Genomic DNA, 21,452 nt, shown 5'->3' with positions numbered 1-21,452 from the left:
GGAAATGAAAATTATCAACCTACAGAGGGCTGAATTCAAAGACACCCCAAAAATTCAAAGTGAAAAATGATGCAGCAGGCTGGTCCATTTTGCCAGAATTTCACTGCAGCAGCTCAAAATGGTACTCAGTAGTTTGTACGGCCCCTGTGTGTTCGTGACAACATTGGGGCATGCTCCTATTGAGACGACAGATGGTGTCCTGGGGGATCTCCTCCCAGATCTGGGAGAGGACTAAAAGACAACAGGGCTTCAGGCCACCCCCATGAAGTCTGTTTCTGATTGTTTGGTCAGAGTCATTCACACCTGTGGCCTACTGGAGGTCAATTTGGGCTCTGGCAGTACTCGTTCTGTTCTTCCTTCCACAAAAGAGCAGATACCAGTCTTAGTGTTGGGTTAAAAATGCTCTACAGCCCTGTCAGCTCTCCTAGAGTAACTGCCTGTCTTCTGGAATCTCCTCCATGCTCTGCGTGGGAAACACAGCAAACCTTCTGGCAATGGCTAGTACTGATGTGCCATCCTGGAGGAGTTGGACTACCTGTGCAACCTCTGTAGTGTCCAGGTATCGCTTCATGCTGCCAGTAGTGAGACTGACCTTAACCAAATGTAAAACTACTTTAACAAAACAGTCAGAAAAGATGAGGAGGGAAAAAAATGTCAGTGGCCTTCACCTGTAAAACCCTTCCTGTTTTGGGGGTTGTCTCATTGTTGCCCCTCTAGTACACCTGTTTTTAATTTCATTAACACCAAAGCAGCTGAAAATGATTAACAACACCAACTGAACTGATGCTGTGGGATTAAAGTGTTCCTGGAAAAAGAACAGCTCAAAGAAACTATTAAGAAAAAAAACAAAAACATGGCATTCATGCCCACGATGAGTGTATGTAAACTTCTGACAACAACTGTATGGCTAACAAATGGGATGGGATTGAAAAGTTACAGAAAATTATTTGGGACCATTGATATATTGTACCTGGTAATAAATTCTAAGCAATACTACACTAACAGTTCTTTATCAGCTGGTATAATACCGCTGTTAAACCAATAAACTTGTGCTAATACAGCTTTTTCAAATACATCCCAGTAAAGAGCTTTTGTTCACCAGTCCCAAAACAATATCTGGATAAAAGTGAAAAATATAAGAGGGATAATTTTAAAATAAGGCCACCCAAACGTAAAGAAAGAAACGATGACAGATGGAACTCAAAATATTGAAAGCGTTGTGACGTCTGCCAGCATCCATTCAACTCCACCGTTCAGCATCACCTACTTGTTTTCGCACGTCACATGGTCAAGGCCCACTTTCTGCGTGGCTTGATTGGTTTAAAAAGTTCCAGTTTTTGAAATCTTCGCCTCTGGTTGGTTGTTACTAGCGTCAATCGGTGACGCGCCCCTGTCAGCGCTTCGCAGTCCGGCGCACAGACACAGAGACGGAGCGGCCCCGCTGGGAGTGTTTACGGCTGTCTGCTCAGCTCGACATCCAGTAATTTGCTGTTTTTGACTCGGTCTTTTTCGAGGCCGTGCTAGCCAGACTGTTGCACTCTATTCAGCAGGGCGTATAGCAAATGGTGAAGTCACTCTTACGTGGGACGCGGCTAACTTTTAAGCGCTGAATGAGTCGACGAGCGAAATTTAACTTCATCGATCGCAGATAGTCTTCTTTTCTTTCTAAAAACATACTCAGCAGAAGTCTAACCAGGATTAAACCAGATCTTGGAGACGTGGGGTTGGTGTTTTACCGAAGAACAGCAGGAATTTCTCGGGGCAACGATCTTTCCTAACTTTTTTTTTCTCAGCGGTGCAAATTGTTGTAACCGTCAGCTAATTTTAGCAGGCTAGCTAGTTGTCAGCTTAGGTCTACTGTAGGGAACTTCAATCCGGCAGAGCCTTTCATGTTTTGCAACAGGTAGACCTATTTCGAACACAATGGAGCAGCAAAAATTGTTACACATTTAGGAGCTTATTCGTGTCGTATTGGTAAACTCCGTGGTGTGTAGTCGTAAGGGTAAATGTTTTTTTTTTTTTTTTTTTTTTTATTTTGACGATTATTTGCCCCCACACCCATCTATATCATATACCAAGATAAGGATGCGGTCTTTGGGCACAGCTTAACCTCCGTACCGGCGACCATGTTGGATCATACAAAATAACACAAGCTTTCTGATGTGAATAGGGGAAGGGAGCTTTTCATATGACCTAGGGATACAGTGCAAAAAGTGTGAAGTTTTTTTTTTTTTTTTTTTTTTTTTTTTTTAATGCACCAAAATGTCGGCCATCTCTGCATCCGAGAAAGTGGACGGGTTTACGAGAAAGTCCATGAGAAAGGCGCAGAAGCAGAGAAAATCCCAAGGCTCCTCTCAGTACCGCACTCACAGCGTTCCGGTCGAGCTTTCCCCGCTGCCGCAGCTCAAAGGTAAGAGGATGAAGGGGTCCGCCGCTTAAAATAGTCTGCCTGTCATGACCGGTGTGGTGTGTGCACTGCTGGATCCGCTGCAGGTACGCTGCATGCAGCCAGAAATGCATTACACGTTTGACAGCAGGCCTGTTTGCACAAACCTGCTGAAAAATGGAGCAGATATACTAAAAACATGAAAGCAGCTTGTACGAGTGGACCACAGGGCGTTTGAAAAGGCGCTGTGCCAAAGTGTATTGAATTGGTTTTGTCAACAGTTGTGTTAACATCTCTTGACTCATTGTTTCTTTCTGCTTACCTTTTGTGCTTACTTTATGCCAAGTTTGCAGGGTGTTGTATAACCACAGAGAATAGCCTCTCTGGAGCACTTGATTTATATCAAATGTACATGCACATCTCCAAGCAATGTTGGCCAAGTGGTTAAGAGGGATTTGTGTATTTGTGTCAAGGTGTTTTGAAGGCTCAGTGTCTCTGCGCCTAGTGTAGGGTGCACCGATTGTAAAATTCAGCTTGACCGTCGTATTTTTTGGATGTCTTCTTTTTTTTTTGTCATTTAGTTCCTGTCTTGTGCTGGCGGGGGAAAATAGCTGATCTGTTTTTAAAGCCCTTCATCTCTTCATCGCTTTATTTTTGAATATTGGCAAGCACACAGTTGATCTGTCTGTATAGTCAGCCAGTTCATGGTAGCCTTGAGAACTTGAAAAATAAGGCAACTGGACTTCTTTAGGTTTAAATGAGGTTTCTTCAGCTCTAAAACAGTCATGGGAGAATCCCAGGGAATTAACCCCTAGTGGGGGTCTATCCCCCTTTGCAGGTGATCCTGAGGGTCATGACAATCCACATGATCAATAGTGAGTCAACAACCCTTCTTCACAAACCTAAAGAAGTCCAGTTGCCTTCATTTTCAAGGTGGCAAGACCACAGTTGATCTGCTAGCACAGGTAGCTGGCTCAAGATGGAACTTCAACTTACATATGTAAGGATGACTAATCTGCATAAAATTAAGGCAGCGTTGTGTTGCCTGACTTAACAGAATTTTATGTATTCTTCTGTTATTTCTCATCATTTGATAAACAAAAAGGCATTTTTGAACATCTGTGTATTAGTTTCCAAAACAAACAAATATGCTAACAGAACCACAAACGGAACAATGGTGGAAGTGTGCATACAAACTAAATTACATATGACACATGTTCTATATAAGCTATAAAACCGATAAAGATTCATTTGAACTTTTCAATCAAACTGGTGATTTGGTAGCCAGATTTTCTGAAATGGACCTGGTTTGTTTGACATAGGTGTGGCACATCTAAATTCCTTCAGCCACCTATGGAAAGATGGAGGGTATCTCAGACTTCCAGGATTGTAGCAGAAATTTTTTTGGAAACAGTGTTAATAAGGAAATGGCCTGAGCCTCATAACGACTCCTCACACTGCTCGAATCAACCACCCCAAACAATGCTGTTTGGCAAAAGGGGCAAAAGGAAGATCCCTGTCTTGGTACCCTCAGTAAAGAAAGATGACCCCCCAAAAAGTTTGTAATCTGTTACACTGAACAAACTGATGAGATCAGGTTCCTTGCTGAGTTGGACATTTTACACACAGAGGTGAATGCCTTTGATAATTTATGTAATCTGGTTGGAGATGAGTGTAGTCTGTGGACAGTTCTGAATTGTATCAGAGTATGCCAAGTATTTATAGAAGGTCTGTGAATGTTTTCTAAACATTTTTCTCACACTTTGTCAGTGAGCTTAATACTTAGTTCTTTTCTCCAGTCTGCCCAGAATAATTCTGAGGATGGATCCTTTACATTTTGTAGGCGATTGGGATGGGAAGCTGGATTTCCACCAGAAAGGTTGTAAGACCCAACCTTGGAGCAGTTATCCACCAGCAATATATAATTGTTTTTCAATGTCAGAGCAATGACGTGACAACTACCAGGAGAGACAGATGAATGATTTAGTGTACTTAATTACTGAACTTGAGTGGGTGGATATCAGCTGAGCAAGTAAAGGTAAATGCTGGTGAGGTGTAACGGTTGTTGGGTTCTTATTTGTTTTTGTCAGTTTTAAAGTGTTTTCGTGGCACCAACTCTTCCAGGCTTTTATGTGTGAATAAGAGCTAACAGAGGCTAATTATACTCTGTATGTGAGCTTAATGGTTGCAGCGTGCATCTAAAGATTCCACTTGATGGGTGTAATGCATATTTGAGTGGTTTTATTATGACTGTTTTTGAATTATAATGTAGCATAGATTTCTGCCAGCTTTGACAGGACTAACCCATAAAATGTCTGCTTGTGTCGTCTCCTGTATGTTGATGCTGGTACAGACTGTTAATGGAGAAGAGAACTTTGAGAAAGCTGAAGAAAGGCTTGGTAATCTTTTCTCTTCACACTGAGAAGTTTATATAGTGAGCTATTGTAGAGACATTCCCAGTGCAAACATGCAGAAATATAACTCAAGTGTTTTGCTAGAGGCTGAATTGCTGGAACACTTAACAAAGAAGAATGAAGCAGGGACTCCAGTACATTAATTTGAATTGAACTGATCAAAGCCTCATCTTAAAGCTCAGTGTTACAGTTTGTCTTCTGTGACGCTTCACAGGGCTGAAAGGACCAGAGAAAACAAGAACCACCTGTTGCATACAGCGAAGTTTGTTTTGTACTTGTCTTGGTCTCATGTCAGCGAAAGCCAGCAAGCACAACTTCTGACTGTGCAACACGGCAAAATGTGATCATTAAGCGAAATGTGACACTGCGTGGTTAAAGCACAGGCGGCCGGTATCAAACCTCTCACAGTTTGTTGTCAGTTGATACACAGCTGTGTGTTTTAGGTGGAGGCAGGCGTGTGGGGTGGAGGCCTGGTTGCGTTATGTGACCTGCCTGTCAATTGTGTAAACTTTGTGATGTTTTCTTAACCACAGTTCACACATATAAGATAACAGTTTTTTTTTTTGTTTTTTTTTATTTAAATAAGTGAAACAGGAAATCTAAAGTCTTGTACACTGAATCGACTCTCTTTGGAAGTTGGCTCATTCCGTATGAGATTAACCAAATCTGAAAAATATTCTCACCTGACCCCCTCAGAATCTGTGTGTGTATTTTGAACCATAATTTTGATATATTTAATGAAATGGAAACACGTTATAGCTTATGAAAAGGCCTCATTGTTTTACCTACATTTTGATACCAGGCTTAACTTCTGTCCACAATTTCTTCTGTGTCAAAAATGTTCATCCAATAGTGGCTCAACCTTAGCATGACCTTACTAGGGATTTGTTTGTCTACCTTTAGCCTGCAGGCAAAACAAATCCTGCTTAGTCTGCAACCAGGAGTATGTATGCAAGTTCCATCCACAACAATGTGTACGTTTACCTTGCATACTTTAAAAGATTTTCATTAAACTATGTAACTTGTATAAATATGGACAGTTAAAGATTATATTCCGCTGTGTAACTCCTTCCTTAACGTTTAGTGACAGTGCTGTGAGAAATTAGCAGTGTTGTTTTGATTCAGATCCTGTCATCAGTTCTTCAATGTGCAAATTTCTCTCACTTTACAACTTCAGCAAGTCATAACAAATTAACAGCTGTGTTGATACTACAGGAAGGAGCAGACCAGCCTGGTCAAGTAGTTGAAACTTTTCAACATGATGCAACTTCTTAAACGCCGACAACAAAATGCGTTGATATCAACAGTGACTGCGGTCATACAACAGGCTTTTTAGCAGGAATTTGAGACACTTGGTGTGAGATTATCCCCCCCCCCCAAACTAGAGCTCTGTGCCACAACAATGTGCACAAACTGACTCGAAACAACGTGACAGATGCTGCTTCGACAAGGGTGGAAGCGACAGGCAAATTATCCAGCGTTCTTCCACTGAGAGCTGGAGGGTGATTTGTGCCTCATGTTGGTGGCAACTGACGGCAGAGAGATGAGAAAATCTATTTTGAAATTTTATTTTTATTTGCAATGGCTGTGCAGATATTTGACCTGGTCATTCAGCTGATTGTGCCCTATATCACCTGCCCCCAAATCGTATGTATATTCTAGGAAAATGAGTCGTACAAGCACAAGTTTCCTTTTTAATAAGAGTTGTAATTAAATCATTAATCCGTCCTGCAAGCTCTTATAGGGAAGGAGTGGAGCATATGATGTACACAAAGTACGAAGTAATTTTTTTGTTTGTTAGTGGATCAGTATAAAAGGCTACAAAAAAGCTGCTGAACATCATGGCTAAGGAAAACATAGGTATATTTTGATGGAATTATTCATAATCAAATGCTGCAGGATCTTAAAATCTCAGTGCTTAAAATGCAGGGATCACTGAATGTGTGAAGTGTGTCAGTACATTTAATATTTATGTTAACAGTTTGTCAATAATTGTAGTTAAAACCAACAGCCCTTTTAGTAGCTCATTCTTCTTTTTATTTATTTATTTTTTTAATGGTGATCAAATTTTTTTTTAATGGGAGCAAACACCTTGTAAGGTGTATTACATCCTACCATGAGGTGGTAACAGGAAACAACAGGAAAATATATTTTAGGAAAAAATATTTGCATAAACTAAATTTATTTATTTTATTTTTTTTTTTTTTTATGATTTTTTTTTTTTTTGAATATTTTAAAATCATCCACATCCCATGTGAATGGCCCTTCTGCTTGCAGCAGGTTTCCAGAGCAGATCGATGAATAGTGGCTCCAGCTGCAGTCCAAGATGACAACATTAAAGTCTGCTGGACTGCAGAGACTGGAGCAGCTGCATGATATCGAGGATGGCCAGTAACCCAGTAGGGAAACTGGGAAAAGGAAGGGTTGGGGGTATCTGGTTAGCAGCAATTGCACATTTGTGAAAAATCCACCACCAATTTTCTGAACACTTTAAGTACTCTTCATGCATATTAAGGCAGGTTTCCCAGATTAATAAATATCTAAAATATTTTTTTTTTAAAAAGTACCTTGAAGATGTTTGCAAGTATGTTTACATTTGTTGATTGCCCATCTGCTGCCTGGTAACACTCTGCAGCTTGAACCATCTCTAGCTGGGTAAGAGTGCTCTAGTTGTGAATACATATTGGTTTACGCAGTTGGCAAAAGTGATGAGTACAGTGTTAACATGGAGCCAAAGTCCTTTTTTTTAATAAGCATAAAACGATCATCTTTGCATGACTTCTCACAAACTGAAACTGCTTTTAATGAGTCACAATATTTTATCTGCACTATTTCTGGTTCCTGGAGTACCTCTAAGAATGGAAATTTTTGCAGCCAGCTTTTTCAGGTGCTAAATGATAGTAGCCTGCAAAGATGCTTCTTCCCTCATGCAGTGGAAAGACTGGAGTGCTTACAGCTCCTGTTGTGTGATAGACACTGAAAAGATGAGTCATTCACAGACCAACATTGTTGCCATGGCAGCCCAGAAGCCTTGAGAGCAAGCCAGGGAAATGTTTTACTTTCCAAATACATGGCGCTACATTTAGGTTGATATTTCTGTCCCTGGAGTGAGTTTTCAGCTGAACCATGATTCCTAACTAAACCTGAGTTTACGTTTGTGTGGTGTGGTGTTCTTATTGTCAATGATCTAAATGCCACATTGTCAGTCAGGCTTTGATTTAAATGTCCGTGGCTTGTTGTGCCGTGTATCTGTTTCTCAGTTTCTGTGTTTACCTTAGTTTTTGAAGAAGCTTTATTGGCAACCGCTTCATGTAGAAACACTGGAAATGTGAGCATTTTCCACAGTTCATGCATGGGTAAAAAATTGAAACCAGAAGTCCTCATACATGCCTCTAAAATCAAATCTGCAGCTCACCAATTTGTGCCAGCATCATCAGAAACGGACAGAAGGAGAGTGACTTTTTATCTCTGAAAATATAAATTTGTTAAATCTTCTCTAGTGCTGACTGACAAATTGTATTTTGCACAATTAACGCATTGCTTGAGTTGCACCTTTTTAAGACACAGGAACTGTATAGCTAATAGGTTCATCATTGCAGTATTGAACAATTGTTAATCCCATATTGCTGATTTTCCTCACATTGCACAGGACTAATTGTTTCCTTTGGTCTTTATTTGCATCTTTAATGTTGGTGACTAAAGGTGCACTCACACCAAATGGGAAGCAAAGTTTTGTCTAGCTTTACTCATGCGAGTACAGTTGCTTGGAATGTCTTTGGAAATGCACAACTGTTTGTTCACAAGAGCCAACAGAAGGATGAAGAGTGCAACAGATAGCTGGCAAGCTTACCAAGAAGTCTTGTGATTTCATTCATTTTTTTTTCCAAAATCTCAGCTGACAGGCTTTTGCAATGCAGTTGTCTGGCTCTGCTTTGCATCAATTCACATCTTTGCATAGACTTTGTAATTGCAGTGTGAAAACCTTACTTTGGTGAACCTATCATAAAATGCAAAAAGTTGTCTGAGGAAAACGTGTAATTAAGGGAAAAGGGCTGTACTGTTTTTAAAGTATGCATTAAATTATAGTAGCTTTTAAGCATTAAATGTGCTGTCCTGTAATTGACCCCTAGGTGCTGGTAATGTTTTTCCTTTCAGTTTGCTTAGGCCTTACTTGTAGTGTTGCCAACACCTTTGTCTTTCACTTAATATTGCTGAAAAATTTGTTGATTATATGATTTGATGTCGATGGAAATGAAATCCAAGAAAAAGTTTGAGTGCTCACCTCTGAGTTCTGGGAGATTGAGACTGTGGATACAAGCATAGAAAATGAGCTTCCTCTGAAGGGTATCTGAGGTTTTTTAAATAAAGCGAGGAGCTCTGCGATTTATTAGGAGCTCAGAGTAGAGTAGCTACTCCTCCACAATAAAAGGAGTTAGTTGAGATTGTTTAAGCATCTAACCAGGAGGGATCCTAGATGCCTTCCAGGTGAAGCATTTGGGTCATGGCCCACTGGGAGGAGGTTCCTGGGCAGACCCACGACATGCTGAAGAGAGTACAGTCTGGGTGTTTCAGCTTAGAGTGCTCCACCTGCAAACTAGACCCAGATGAGTGGTAGAGGATGGATAGATGTTTGGAATAGCTAAGATTTCTGTATTGAATGTTGATAAAATGTGTTTGGTCTTATTCCACCTTACAATTGAGTTATCTGAGATATTCACAGTAGGGTCTTTACCTGGCATATAAAGTGCCTTGAGATGACTGGTTGTTGTGATTTGGCACTATATAAATAAAATAAAATTGAATTGAAATAGTCTTGAATATATAACCTGTAGAAACCTTGTGTAGCAGTGATAATCTTATACATTTTTCCCAAACCTTTCTTGTAGCTATCGGCAAACATTAAGATGTTGGATTACACGTTCAAGTAAAATTAAATAAAATCAAAAAAACAAACCACAATTTTTCTGAGGTCTAAGTACCAGAGCTTTAGAAATGGCTCATCAGTATCTGCTCATGAAGGGGAGGGAGTGCACTCTGTTGACCCCATTGATTGACAGTTGTGTCCCACACAGACTGTTTCCATCACATCTGCCAGCAGATAACAAATCGATAAATAATGTTCTAGGAAACAAAGTGACAAATCTTTGTGTTGCACTGAGTTGCCAGTTGGTCTTATTAATCATTGCCTCTGGTAAGTTAGGATTACATTTTTATTTATTTTTCAACACGTGATGTGGGATATTGTTCTGAACAGAATACATCAATAACATGTACTGTATGTGAGTCTGTTGTTACAATTAACTAAGACTATACTCTCATAACTAAGTAAAACATGTCTTTAGTTTTGGTCAAATTTGTAAATACAATCAGCGTCAGGAGGCTTTGGTGCAAACGTTTAGTGAGAAGGGGATTTCTACATAATATGAAGTACTATTTTTTAGGGCTGCATAAAACGATTATTTTAGTAATCGAGTATTCTATCGATTATTCCATCGATTAATCGAGTAATCGGATAAGAAATACTTTTTTTATTAACAGTTTATCTGCATATTTTAACTTCCGTACTGCAGTTTTTCGCCGTGTGAACAAACAGCGGTGGATGGAGCAGCTACAAAGTTCTCTTTTCTTCACCTTAACACTTGCTGATCAGGTGCTTGATGAAGGATCTCCAGCTGTTGCCCAGTAAAGATTTTAATGGTGGTTACTAAAGAAAAGGCTGCTGTTTTGGACGCTGGAAAAACGTTTCCTTTTGCACTACTTGAGCTCACCATCTCTTTGCGCTTGCGCAGTTAAAACCGCTGCCTGCTATGAGTGTTTTGAAAAACTAGTGGCTGCGGGAGCCATGGTGCATGTGTGAGTAATGTTGTAATGCTTTGTATTCACAAGCATTCTCAAAAATACGTTTCTACTGCAGGTCTATATTTAGTCACTATAAGGGATTAAAAAAAAAATTGACGGAGCCTCCCGGTCCTGGGGGGCGGGCCTTCCGTACCGAACCATCGCTAGTGCTAATGGCCCGGGCTCTAGCAAACCAGTTGTGCTAGCTACAGCTGAAGTAAAGACAAAAATAACAGCTGAAATTGTCAGCGAGCACAACACACACAGACACACAGAGAGCAGTGGAGGCGTGGAAATGCATGTCAGCGACAGTTGCCACCCGTAAAGTACGGAACACGGCATGTTACGGAGCCGTATTCCACGGAGTCCCGTAACATACGGGGTTCTGTATTTTACGAGACAGGTGGCAACTCTAGTGATGATCCACTCTGTGTTAAATGAAATCCATCGCAGCGACGGAGAGCTTTTTAGAATGTGTGTGTGTGTGTGTGTGTGTGGTGTGTGTGTGTGTGTGTGTGTGTGTGTGTGTGTGTGTGTGTGCGCGCGTGATTCACATTCCAGTCCAGTAGGTGGCGGGTTAATGCAGTTCTATGTTGGTTTTGCCAGCCACCAATAAACCCACAAAAAGACGACGGAGCACTAATGCTAGTGAGGAGCGCCGCTTACACCGAGACAGCTGAGCGCTGCAGAGTTTAAACGAAGCATCGACACAGTAAATTTGTGTCGATAATTTTTTAGAATCGATTTAATCGAGTTAATCGATGAATCGTTGCAGCCCTACTATTTTTATTATCATACTTTTTTCTTCTTTTTTTGAACTTCCTAAATTTTGACAAATACCAGACAAAATACCCTTCCCTTTTATTCTAAGTAAAACAACTGAAGCTAAGATCGAAACTAATAATCAATTAACTGAAGCTAAATGGAAATGAAGTAGAAAATGAATAGAAACTCATAGTATAAAACTATAATAACCCTGATGTGTATGCTTTTCTGCTTGTAAGTATGAGATGAGATTTTAGATGCCTCACAGAAACCCAAGAGGTTGTTTTTTTTTTTTCCTTTTTTTTTTCTTCCAAATTCTCCTGAGTCAAAATTACAGTAAACTTGGCTTAAGCTCAATAGAATAGGTAGCTACTTTACAGAGGCTTTGAATTTCATGTATCGTGTTAACAGTTTATCATGGTGCATAGCTTGTGTGTGTTTTGGTGCTTGTAAAGAGAATAATTGGTGGCTCAGGCAAGATTTTCACTCTGGCTTTTTTCCCTCTGCAGCTACAGCTACTTGTTTTGAAGGCGGGACACATTATCTTACATTGATTCTTCTGGCAGATACAGTTTGTTTCCTCATCCTTTAGGGCTGTTTGGCTTAATCTCTTCACGAATCTTTCATCATGAAACACAAATGCATTTATATAGCGCCTTTCTGGTCTTATCAACCACTCAAAGCACTTCACAGTACAAACCATTTTCACCCATTCACATGCACACATGTACAGCTCTTGTTTATTTGGTACACACAGGTCCTTTTATATCACGCGCACTTTTGCTGCATTTCCTTTAGTACCTACTCAGTGCGGCTCGACTTGACGGCACATTTCCGTTAGTATCTGATACCAGGTACTTTTTTAGTCCCCACTCAGCCAGGGTTCCAGGCGATCCGAAAATGTGATGCAGAAGAACATCATACTGATTGGCCAGGGAGTGCTGTCACTAGTTTAGTCATGAGAGCGACTCCTTCACCAGAATCAACCGCGCCATTTTTAAAACACAACAGCAAAAAAATGGAGGCACGCGAAGCACAGGGAGGCTTGGTTGAATACCCAGACCAACAGTTTGCAGTGGTAGTTTTGCAACGAGAGAGCATCTGAAACGTGCACACAGCATACATATTTTAAACCATATACTGCCAGGCGATCGCTGCTGAAGCACCCGTTACCTGCCCCTACTAGCCGTGAACAGCTGGTTAGCGCTGAGGCGGCTGATCAAAGGAACTTTGAATTACCGTAATTATGTGACCGTTTGTCCATTGGAAAAATTCAGTTTCTGAAAGCTGAGAAACTGCACTTCACATAGGGTTATTATGGTAATTGTTGCTGGAAATACACAAACGACGGCACTTTTGAAGTACACTGAGTCGATTACGACATGTTCAGCAGTATAGGGTTAATACTTAACAATGATAACCTTCATCCATTAAAACATTGTAAGGAGGACTTATGTATGATGACAATAGTAAACTGGCCTTAGCTATGTTAGCTTGCCTCTATCTCATCCATTGTTGTGTTGTGCTTTGAGTTGCATACAAATTATGTCAAGAGACTACTGCCCGCATTGCTATATTGACTCCACCCACATTGAGGTGGTACTAAATTGCAATGGAAACAAAACAAGACTGTGACGAGTCATGTGGAGTCGAGTCAACCCTCGCTGAGTAGTAATGGAAACCCAGAATTTGTGGTCAAGAATCGAAGGCACTTTGACATGGGTTCTGGAGGAGCTGCTGGTGGCAACTCCAAGAGTTGCATCAAAAATCTGTACTCAAAGTAAAATGGAGTAGGTTGTGGTGATACTGCATCATGTGACATAGTTGGTTTATATCTGTACCACAATAGAATATAAAAAAAATATATAATTTTAGAAGGTTTTTTTTTTTTTAATTTTTAAATTTTTTCCCTCTGCAATTTTACCAAACAATTAAAAATGTTAATAGAGTACAAGGAGGAGACTTTTTGTTTTTGTTTTTTGTCTCTGTCCAAACAAGAGCTCTAAACTAAATTTCTATTTGAGCTGATGTGCAAAAAAAGAGTGCAGATTCTGTATGCACTGCTAGCGAGTGTGCTTCCTTCGGTGTGCTCTATCCAGGGAGCTCCCTCATCTAAACCACACAGAGCATTTCCACTAATCAGAACCAGTTGCACCCCCCCCCCCCCACCCACCCACCCACCCCACCCACACACACACACACACACACACACACACACACACACACACACACACACTAAAAACATCACCCGCTCCAGCACCTTGTGTTTGTTCCTCATTGTCTTTAATGTAACTGTAAGTGAGGCTCTTTTAAGATTGACAAGCCAGTGACTTGAAGGAAGACCAGGATGTGTTGAAATTAAGTAGCCGAGGCAGAAATAGGAATGTGTTGCCTGTTTGGCACCCTTTCTCTGTGCACAGCCCTTACCTCTTTCGGCCAGATCATCTGACATCCAGCTTTCTCAGCAGCTGTAGCACATGCTCAAGTTTCAGAATAACCCACAGGTCGTGAAGAGGTAGTAAGAGAGCACTTTCTCCGTGACAGACTGGAAACAGTACACCAGTGTTAAGATTTAAATAGAACCAAACCACTCATTTGTGGAAAGAGGATTTCTGGCTTTCTGCCATAATAGTTTCAGCTCTTGTCTCAGTTTTGAATGAACACTGGGTACTGGTATTGGAGTTTAATGTGCTTGTAGTGAGAAACTGATAAACAGAGATCCATTTAAGGTGGACATGAAACCCTACAGGTATAAGGGCTAATTTACACCATGGAGCCCTGGTATAAAAAAAGTCATAGATTTAAAGCTGGATTTAATTTTTAGAGCATGTGTGGTACACAGCGTGACATCACTGGGTTGGTTGGTTGGTTATTGCTGCTCATGTCCGCATGGAAAAAAAGATTGTTGTATGCACTGGACCCCCCCCCCCTCCCCCCCAAAAAACAAACAAAAACAAAACAGAGCCATTTCCTTGTTTTGTTTTAAAAATTCTTATCTCACTGACTGGATTACTTCATGTTAGAAGTGAGAAAAAGTGAAGCCCAAATGTAAGTGAAGGAGAGGGTAACAGAGTTTTTTTTTTTTTTTTTTTTTTCTCCTCTCCTGCAGATATGCTGATGGATGTTAGGATTCCCGATTGTGGAATTTGGTTATGTTTGTTATCCTGTAAACTGGTTGGATTTACTTGGGGAATTAGACTATTTTTATTGCATAAAATAGGACTGATTGCATCTTGCTGACATCTGCTATGCCAGCTGATTGCACCGTTCGGTACACCTGACCTGACGAGTAAAAATCAGATTGTCTGACTCAAGCTTGTTGGTCTGGTGAACCACCAATGCATCTGACTCAAACAGGCTCTCCTCCACACAGTCCCCATTTAGAAAGTGCTCTACAAACCAGAATATTACAGCCAATAGATGTATTCCCCTGTTTCAGTGCGCTAGTTAGCTAACCAGAACTAATGCAAGTCTATTAGCAGCAACCAACCAACCAGTGACATTCTGTACTGCCACAAAATGGTGCTACACATGCTCTAAAATTGTTGACTTTAAACATTTATTTCTTAAATCCAACTTCACAGACCGTGTTAAATCTATGACAGTTTTTTACTGTAGGGCTCCATGGTGTAAATTGGCTTTCATATATGTAATCTTTCATATTCCCTTTTAAGCAGACCATTTATTGTCAGTGTGTTGGACTCGAAGTCAGCACCCAATGAAAGTTGTATTTGTAATTACAAATAGCCAGAAACAGGCATCTAACTTTCAATACTCATTTCGTTATGGAACACCAGCCCATTATTAAGTTGCTCCAAAAAATGTCATTTTGGCTTTTTTTTTTTCTCTTTCATTTTCACTTTCCCCTCACCCAACAAGCGGTCCGGCAGATGGCCGTCTCTCCCTGAGCCTGGTTCTGCCGGAGGTTTCTTCCTGTCACCAGGGAGTTTTTCCTCCCCACTGTTGCCAAGTGCTTGCTCAGAGGCAATCATCTGATTCTTGGGGTGTGGGCTCTTGTGGAAATTGGGGGGGGGAGAAAAAGCCTATTAAACAACAGATATAATCTTGACCTTGAACAAGTAACCATCATATTCAGGCGTCACTGAGGAGCAACAATTCTTTGAAAAAGGAAAATGGACTAAACTAAAACTTTGACCTTAAATTTGGGTTTTCTATCTGGGTGGTCAATACTTAGAATGGTGTTGCTGTTTTAACATACTGTTATAACTATTTTAAGTCAAATAAATAAAAATTAAAGATCAACTAACATCAATTGTTATTTTGTAATTCTTGTATTACATTGTATAATTACCTTGACAACTGGCCTCAGGAAACTCAACCATCACTTCTACAATTAGACAATATTTAGTATACAAAACATCTTTTAGTGTCATTCACATTTCACACTTTGCACACGAATGTCAAAAATAAAATGAAACTGAAATACAATACATTTCACTGTCTGGTCTGATAAATGAGGAATAGAAGCAGGTTTGACCTTTGACCTGGGGTTCGAGCAGTCCTTTAAATAACCAAATCTTCATGGGATTGAGTGCAAGCTATTGGCAGGATTAATTTCATGTCCAGGATTAAATTGAAATAACTTTTTATTAATAATAAATCTGTGCATGTGTATGAATATGTAAAGAAGGATATTTGGTTGTTTAAAGACAGATTTTGAATTCACTTTTGTTGGCTTGTCTAAAGGCAACATAATGCAGTTAGACCACTTTTCTAAAGGTAATCATCATACTATAATGATAGTAGGGTATGTATGTTTGTATATTCCCTATCCCTGTTGGTGTGGTAATTTTTGGGGTTTCCTTTAGCTAAAATGACGTGGATTCAATGCCGATAAATCTCAATTAAAACTAAAGTTTCCAGAAAATCACTGGGATGAGCAGGATCCAATAGAGGCTGTATGTTTAGACATACTGGTTACACAAAACACAGACAGCAAAAATTGCCACGCATTTGCCATGGCACACAATAAACAAGTAATCACACACATACAAAGTATCCTTTACCGCTATGGCAGGCAAGGTGGAGGAACCCAAAGCAGGACACCTAAGGCAAAAGCTTTGCTTGGACTTCATTTACAGAAGGAAACCGGATGAGCTGGGTGGGAGCCAGCAGCACAAACTTAACTCTTAACAAAATTTGACTTGACTTGAAACATAAGGCACACACGTGTAAGCATTGATGACAACCTGACAAGGAACTAACAAGAACACAGACAATATATACACACTTGGTAATGAGAGGAGTTGACAACAGATGAGGAGCACAGCGGAACACAATACACAGACGAGACGAGGGGAAGCAAAACTAAACACAAGCACACAGTACAAGAGGCTATCAAAATAAAGACAGGAAGTAACCAAACCTAGTAATGCAGACTTAATACACAGGGAGACTGGCACACAGAGAGAACCTAAACATTACCAAAACAGAAACCTAAAAACTCACTGGGAACACGAGGAACTAGAAATCGAAACATAACCAAACCCACAACAAAAGAAACCCAGAAAAGATAAATACAATACAAAACAAAGTATTAAACCAAAAATGCTGGGTCACAAGGACCGAGGACGATGAAAGTCTATGGGGATTTTCTAGCATTTAGGCCCATCCTTAAGTGGCCATTAAAGGAAATTATTTTTTTGGCACTTAAGTTTTCGCTTGATTTTTCAGCCCTGGAGTTTGCTGCTTTAACACAAATATCTAATCAGCCAACCACATGGCAGCAACCCATGTAGACATGATCAAGAAGTCCTGCTGAAATTCAAAATGAGCATCAGAATGGGGGAGAAAGGTGACTTAAGTGACTTGGAATGTGGCATGGTTGTTCCTGCCAGAAACTGGTGATCTACTGAGAGAATGGTCTGAAAAAGAGAAAATACCCAGTTAAATGCAGTTCTCTGGGTGAAAATGCCTGGTTAATACCAGAGGTCAGAGGAGAATGGCCAGACTGCTTTGAGCTGATAGGAAGGCAACAGTAACTCAAATAACCATTACAACCAAGGTATGCAGAAGAGTATCTTTGAAAGTACACACATCGAACTTTGAGTATAGCAGCAGAAGACCATACTAGGTCCCACTCCTGTCAGCTAATAAAAGGAAACTGAGGCTACAATTCCGACCAAAATTGGACAAAGATTGGAAAACCTTTGCCTGGTCTGATGCATCGCGATTTCTGTTGCAACATTTAGAATTTGGTAGGGTCAGAATTTGGTATAAACTTGAAAGCATGGATCCATCCTGCCTTGTATCAGCTGTTCAGGCTGCTCCTGATGGCATAATGGTCTATGGAATATTTTCTTGGCACACATTGGACCCTTTAGTGCCAACTGAGCATTGTTTAAACAGTGTCCATCCCTTTATAACCACAGTGTCATCTGTCATCTTATGGCTACTTCCAGCAGGATAACGTGCCGTGTGACAAAGCTCAAATCATCTCAAACTGGTAGTAGAGCACCTTTGGGATGAGGTGAAACAGGAGATGTGCATCCTGGATGTGTAGTCAACAAATCGTTGGGACAATTAAACACTCCTTTATATTCTGCTTAGCATAACATACCCTTTCAGTAAGTCTTTATTCCCTAAAGGACTTAAATTCTTGGTTACTAACTTCAGATAATCAAAATGAACACATTTCCAAAGGCTTGCCTTTAATGTTCATCCTTAAGATGAAAGCAACAGTCCATGTATTTTGTTATAACTAGCTGAGGAAATGGATGAATTCAATAGCAGAACTATGGGGGAAAAAAATTTACATAATGTACAATCCCGCATTTTTGACTTTGATTATCAGATATAACTGCATACAGCAACGGTTGCAGGTCAAAACAGTTAATATTGTGAACAAAAAAGTTAATGCTGCTCTTGGCGCATTTCAGTAGTCTCGATAGCACCCCCTGCTGTCGAGGAGAAGCAGTTTTTTACGCGAGGAGACGCTGTTTGTATGCGAGGAAAAGCTGTTTTGTATTTGAGGAGAGATCATTTTGTGCTCGAGGACAGTTTGTGTGTGCGATGTCTGAGTACAGTTTGTAAAACATTTTCTTTGTGTGCAACAGGTTTTATTTGTGTTCAGCATGTGTTCCTTGCATGTGCAGCATGTATTCTCTGTGTACAACCTTTTGGCAGGATATTAACTCCATATAAAGCAAAATGTATTATAGTAAAATGCTCGTGAAAAATTAATCAGCGCCTTCCACCTGATCCTCTCAGAATGAATTGCTTTATTTTGCACAATAACATTTCTATACTATAAATATTTGTAGTATTAAAATATGACAATATTAGAAAATTATTTTGACACTGAAGGAATCATTGTTAAAACCTGGAACCAAAATGTAGGTGAAAAGGAGACTTTCCATATGCTTTAACTTGTTCTGATAACCAGCAATTCCAAAAGGTATTACAACCCTTGAAAATTTTCTCCAGTGAATTGTCATAAAATACATCAAACTTCCAGGGTACCAGTGTTCTTTCTGTTACTCTGTTTCCTGGATATTACATTGGTTCAACTACGGTACATGCTAAGATGATGGTGATGCTTAAATGTAGGTATAGAAAAAATCTCCAGAAACAAAAAGAGCATGCTAGCTTTAGATTGTGACACTGGTAGTTTTGGTCATTTTAATTTTTAGTTTTTAACAGAGAAATATATTTTCCAGACCCAAATATTTCATGTGTGTAGTTTCTGTATTTATGAAGTTATGAGGGCTCAGTGTGAATTAAAAAGCACAACATTTCAGCCCTGTTTGAGGAAATGTATTTAAAGTGAAGATAAAAATTTGCATTGCTGCATTTAAGTCAGTAAAATTATTGTACAAAAGAAACTGGGTGATGCTGAGGTGGTCAGGTTTGGTTGATCTTTCTTTCCTTCTTTCCTTCCTTCCTTCCTTCCTTCCCTGATCTATCACATGCATTCATATAAAGCTGTAGATTTAATTTACTTTCCCTGTAAAATTGTATGCATTACTCTGATGTTTGTAGTTTGTTAAAACTGTGCTAGAAATTCCTTAAGCTGCCACGAGGTCATATTATGCCGACATTATTTTAATGTGCAGTTTTTACAAATGTGGAGGCTAGTTTTCAAATCAAATTGTACTATCACTGAGGTACTATCCTATCCAACCAGTTCAGCAGCAGCTGTGTGGCCTACCTGTCATCCCTCCTGTCATGTATTAACAGGCTGTAGTTAACTATCACTTCTGTGTTTTGTCTCCCTCACACACCCCCACATATTTCACGTTCTGCACATGTTCAAGCAAGTGAAAATCAAAGTAATATATTTTACAACATAGTGACAAGAGGAAGGCCTTCTTATGTCTCTCACTTTTTTTTTTTGTTTGTTTTTTTTAATAAAAACTTCATTGTGTAATAGGCAGGAATGCAGTCCTAAGCAGTAAAAGTCAATGCTGGTCTCATTATAAATGAGCACCTGCAGATGTGCAGACTCAAACGTTTTTACTGTCTCGTCTCACTGTGAATTATTAGCTGGTTCTCTGGAAGTTTCTTATGCTGAAATTCTTTAAAAAAATGGTCATAGAAAGCAGGCAAAATAAAATAAAGTATGTGTGGGTAGCAGAGTTATTATAGTTTTGTATTTTTTTTTTTTATGAATTATTGTATGGAAGGCCTATACTATATTGCCAGAAGTATTCACTCATCCATCCAAATCATTGAATTCAGTTGTTCCAATCACTTCCATGGCCACAGGTGTGTAAAATCAAGCACCTAGGCATGCAGACTGCTCCTACAAGCATCTGTGAAAGAATGGGTCACTCTCAGGAGTCGGTGTATTCCAGCGTGGTACTGTGATAGGATGCCACTTGTACAACAAGTTCAGTCATGACATTTCCTCACTGCTAAATATTCCACAGTCAACCGTTAATGATATAACAAAGTAGAAGTGACTGGGAACGACAGCAGCTCAGCCGTGAAGCGGTATGCCACGTAAGATCACAGAGTGGGGTCAGCGGATGCGGAGGTGCAGAGGTTGCAACTTCTTGCAGAGTCAGTTGTTACAGACCTACAAACTTCACGTGGCCTTCAGATTAGCTCAAGAACAGTGCATAGAGAGCTTTGTGGAATGGGTTTCCATAGCTGAGCAGCTGCATCCAAGCCTTACTCTCCAAGCGCAATGCAAAGCTTCGGATACAGTGGTGTAAAGTGCGCCGCCACTGGACTCTTGTGTACTGGAGACGTGTTCTCTAGAGTGGGTTTGGCAGTTGCCAGGAGAACAGTACTTGTCTGACTGCATTGTGCCAAGTTTAAAGTTTGGTTGAGGGGGGAGATTATGGTGTGCGGTTGTTTTTCAGTGGCTGGGCTTGGCCCATAGGTCCAGTGAAAGAAACTCATAATGCTTCAGCATACCAAGACATTTTGGACAATTTCATGCTTCCAACTTTGTGGGAACAGTTCGTCCAGCGTGACTGTGCAATGGTGCACAAAGCAAAGTCCATAAAGACATGGATGAGCGAGTTTGGTGTGGAAGAATTTGACTGGCCTGCACAGCGTCCTGACTTCAACCTGATAGAACACCTTTGGGATGAATTAGAACAGAGACTGTGAGCCAGGCCTTCTCGTCCAATATCAGCATCTGACCTCACAAAATGGGCTTCTGGAAGAATGGTCAAAGATGGGGGAAGAAACTCAATAAATGGCCACAGGTCAGGGCGAGATCCTGGACCGCCTACACTGCCATGCAGCATACATTGTTGCCTGCTTGTCCACTGAGCCCCCCCCCCCCCCCCCCCCCCCCCCGGCGCTCACTTTACTCATTTTTAAATAATAGATCCAAAATTTTCTGATACAAAAATAAGTTGCCGTTTCTCTGACAACTTATCTGGATACCTAATTACTTGAAGAAGATGTTGATGAAACCATTGTCTCACTAAAAGTTTCATCATCATCCATGGGTTCACCTTCTTACATGTGGCAACATACATGCTAATGTAAATTTGTCTTCCAGGCTATCAAACACTCTTCAGCTTTTGGATATATTTTGTGTTTGACCCTGTTTTTTCTCAGATGTGTTG

The 21,452-nt window shown here is 40.2% G+C and overlaps 1 protein-coding gene across 2 annotated transcripts in view; it reads left to right on the top strand.

Moving 5' to 3' along the window:
- The first annotated feature begins 2,248 nt into the window (after positions 1-2,248).
- ppp2r5a (protein phosphatase 2, regulatory subunit B', alpha isoform) overlaps positions 2,249-21,452 on the top strand; it is a 56,794-nt gene continuing 37,590 nt past the window's right edge. For both annotated transcript variants that reach the window (XM_030720992.1, XM_030720991.1), the window contains exon 1: positions 2,249-2,410. In XM_030720992.1, coding sequence (XP_030576852.1) covers positions 2,263-2,410 — 148 coding nt within the window. In that variant the 5' untranslated portion in view covers positions 2,249-2,262. The remainder of the gene's footprint in view (positions 2,411-21,452) is intronic.

Source organism: Archocentrus centrarchus, chromosome 24 (assembly GCF_007364275.1).
Source record: "Archocentrus centrarchus isolate MPI-CPG fArcCen1 chromosome 24, fArcCen1, whole genome shotgun sequence".
Classification (NCBI taxonomy): domain Eukaryota; kingdom Metazoa; phylum Chordata; class Actinopteri; order Cichliformes; family Cichlidae; genus Archocentrus; species Archocentrus centrarchus.
The sequence above is the reverse complement of the archived record's forward strand: the minus strand, read 5'-3'. Positions and strand labels throughout refer to the sequence as shown.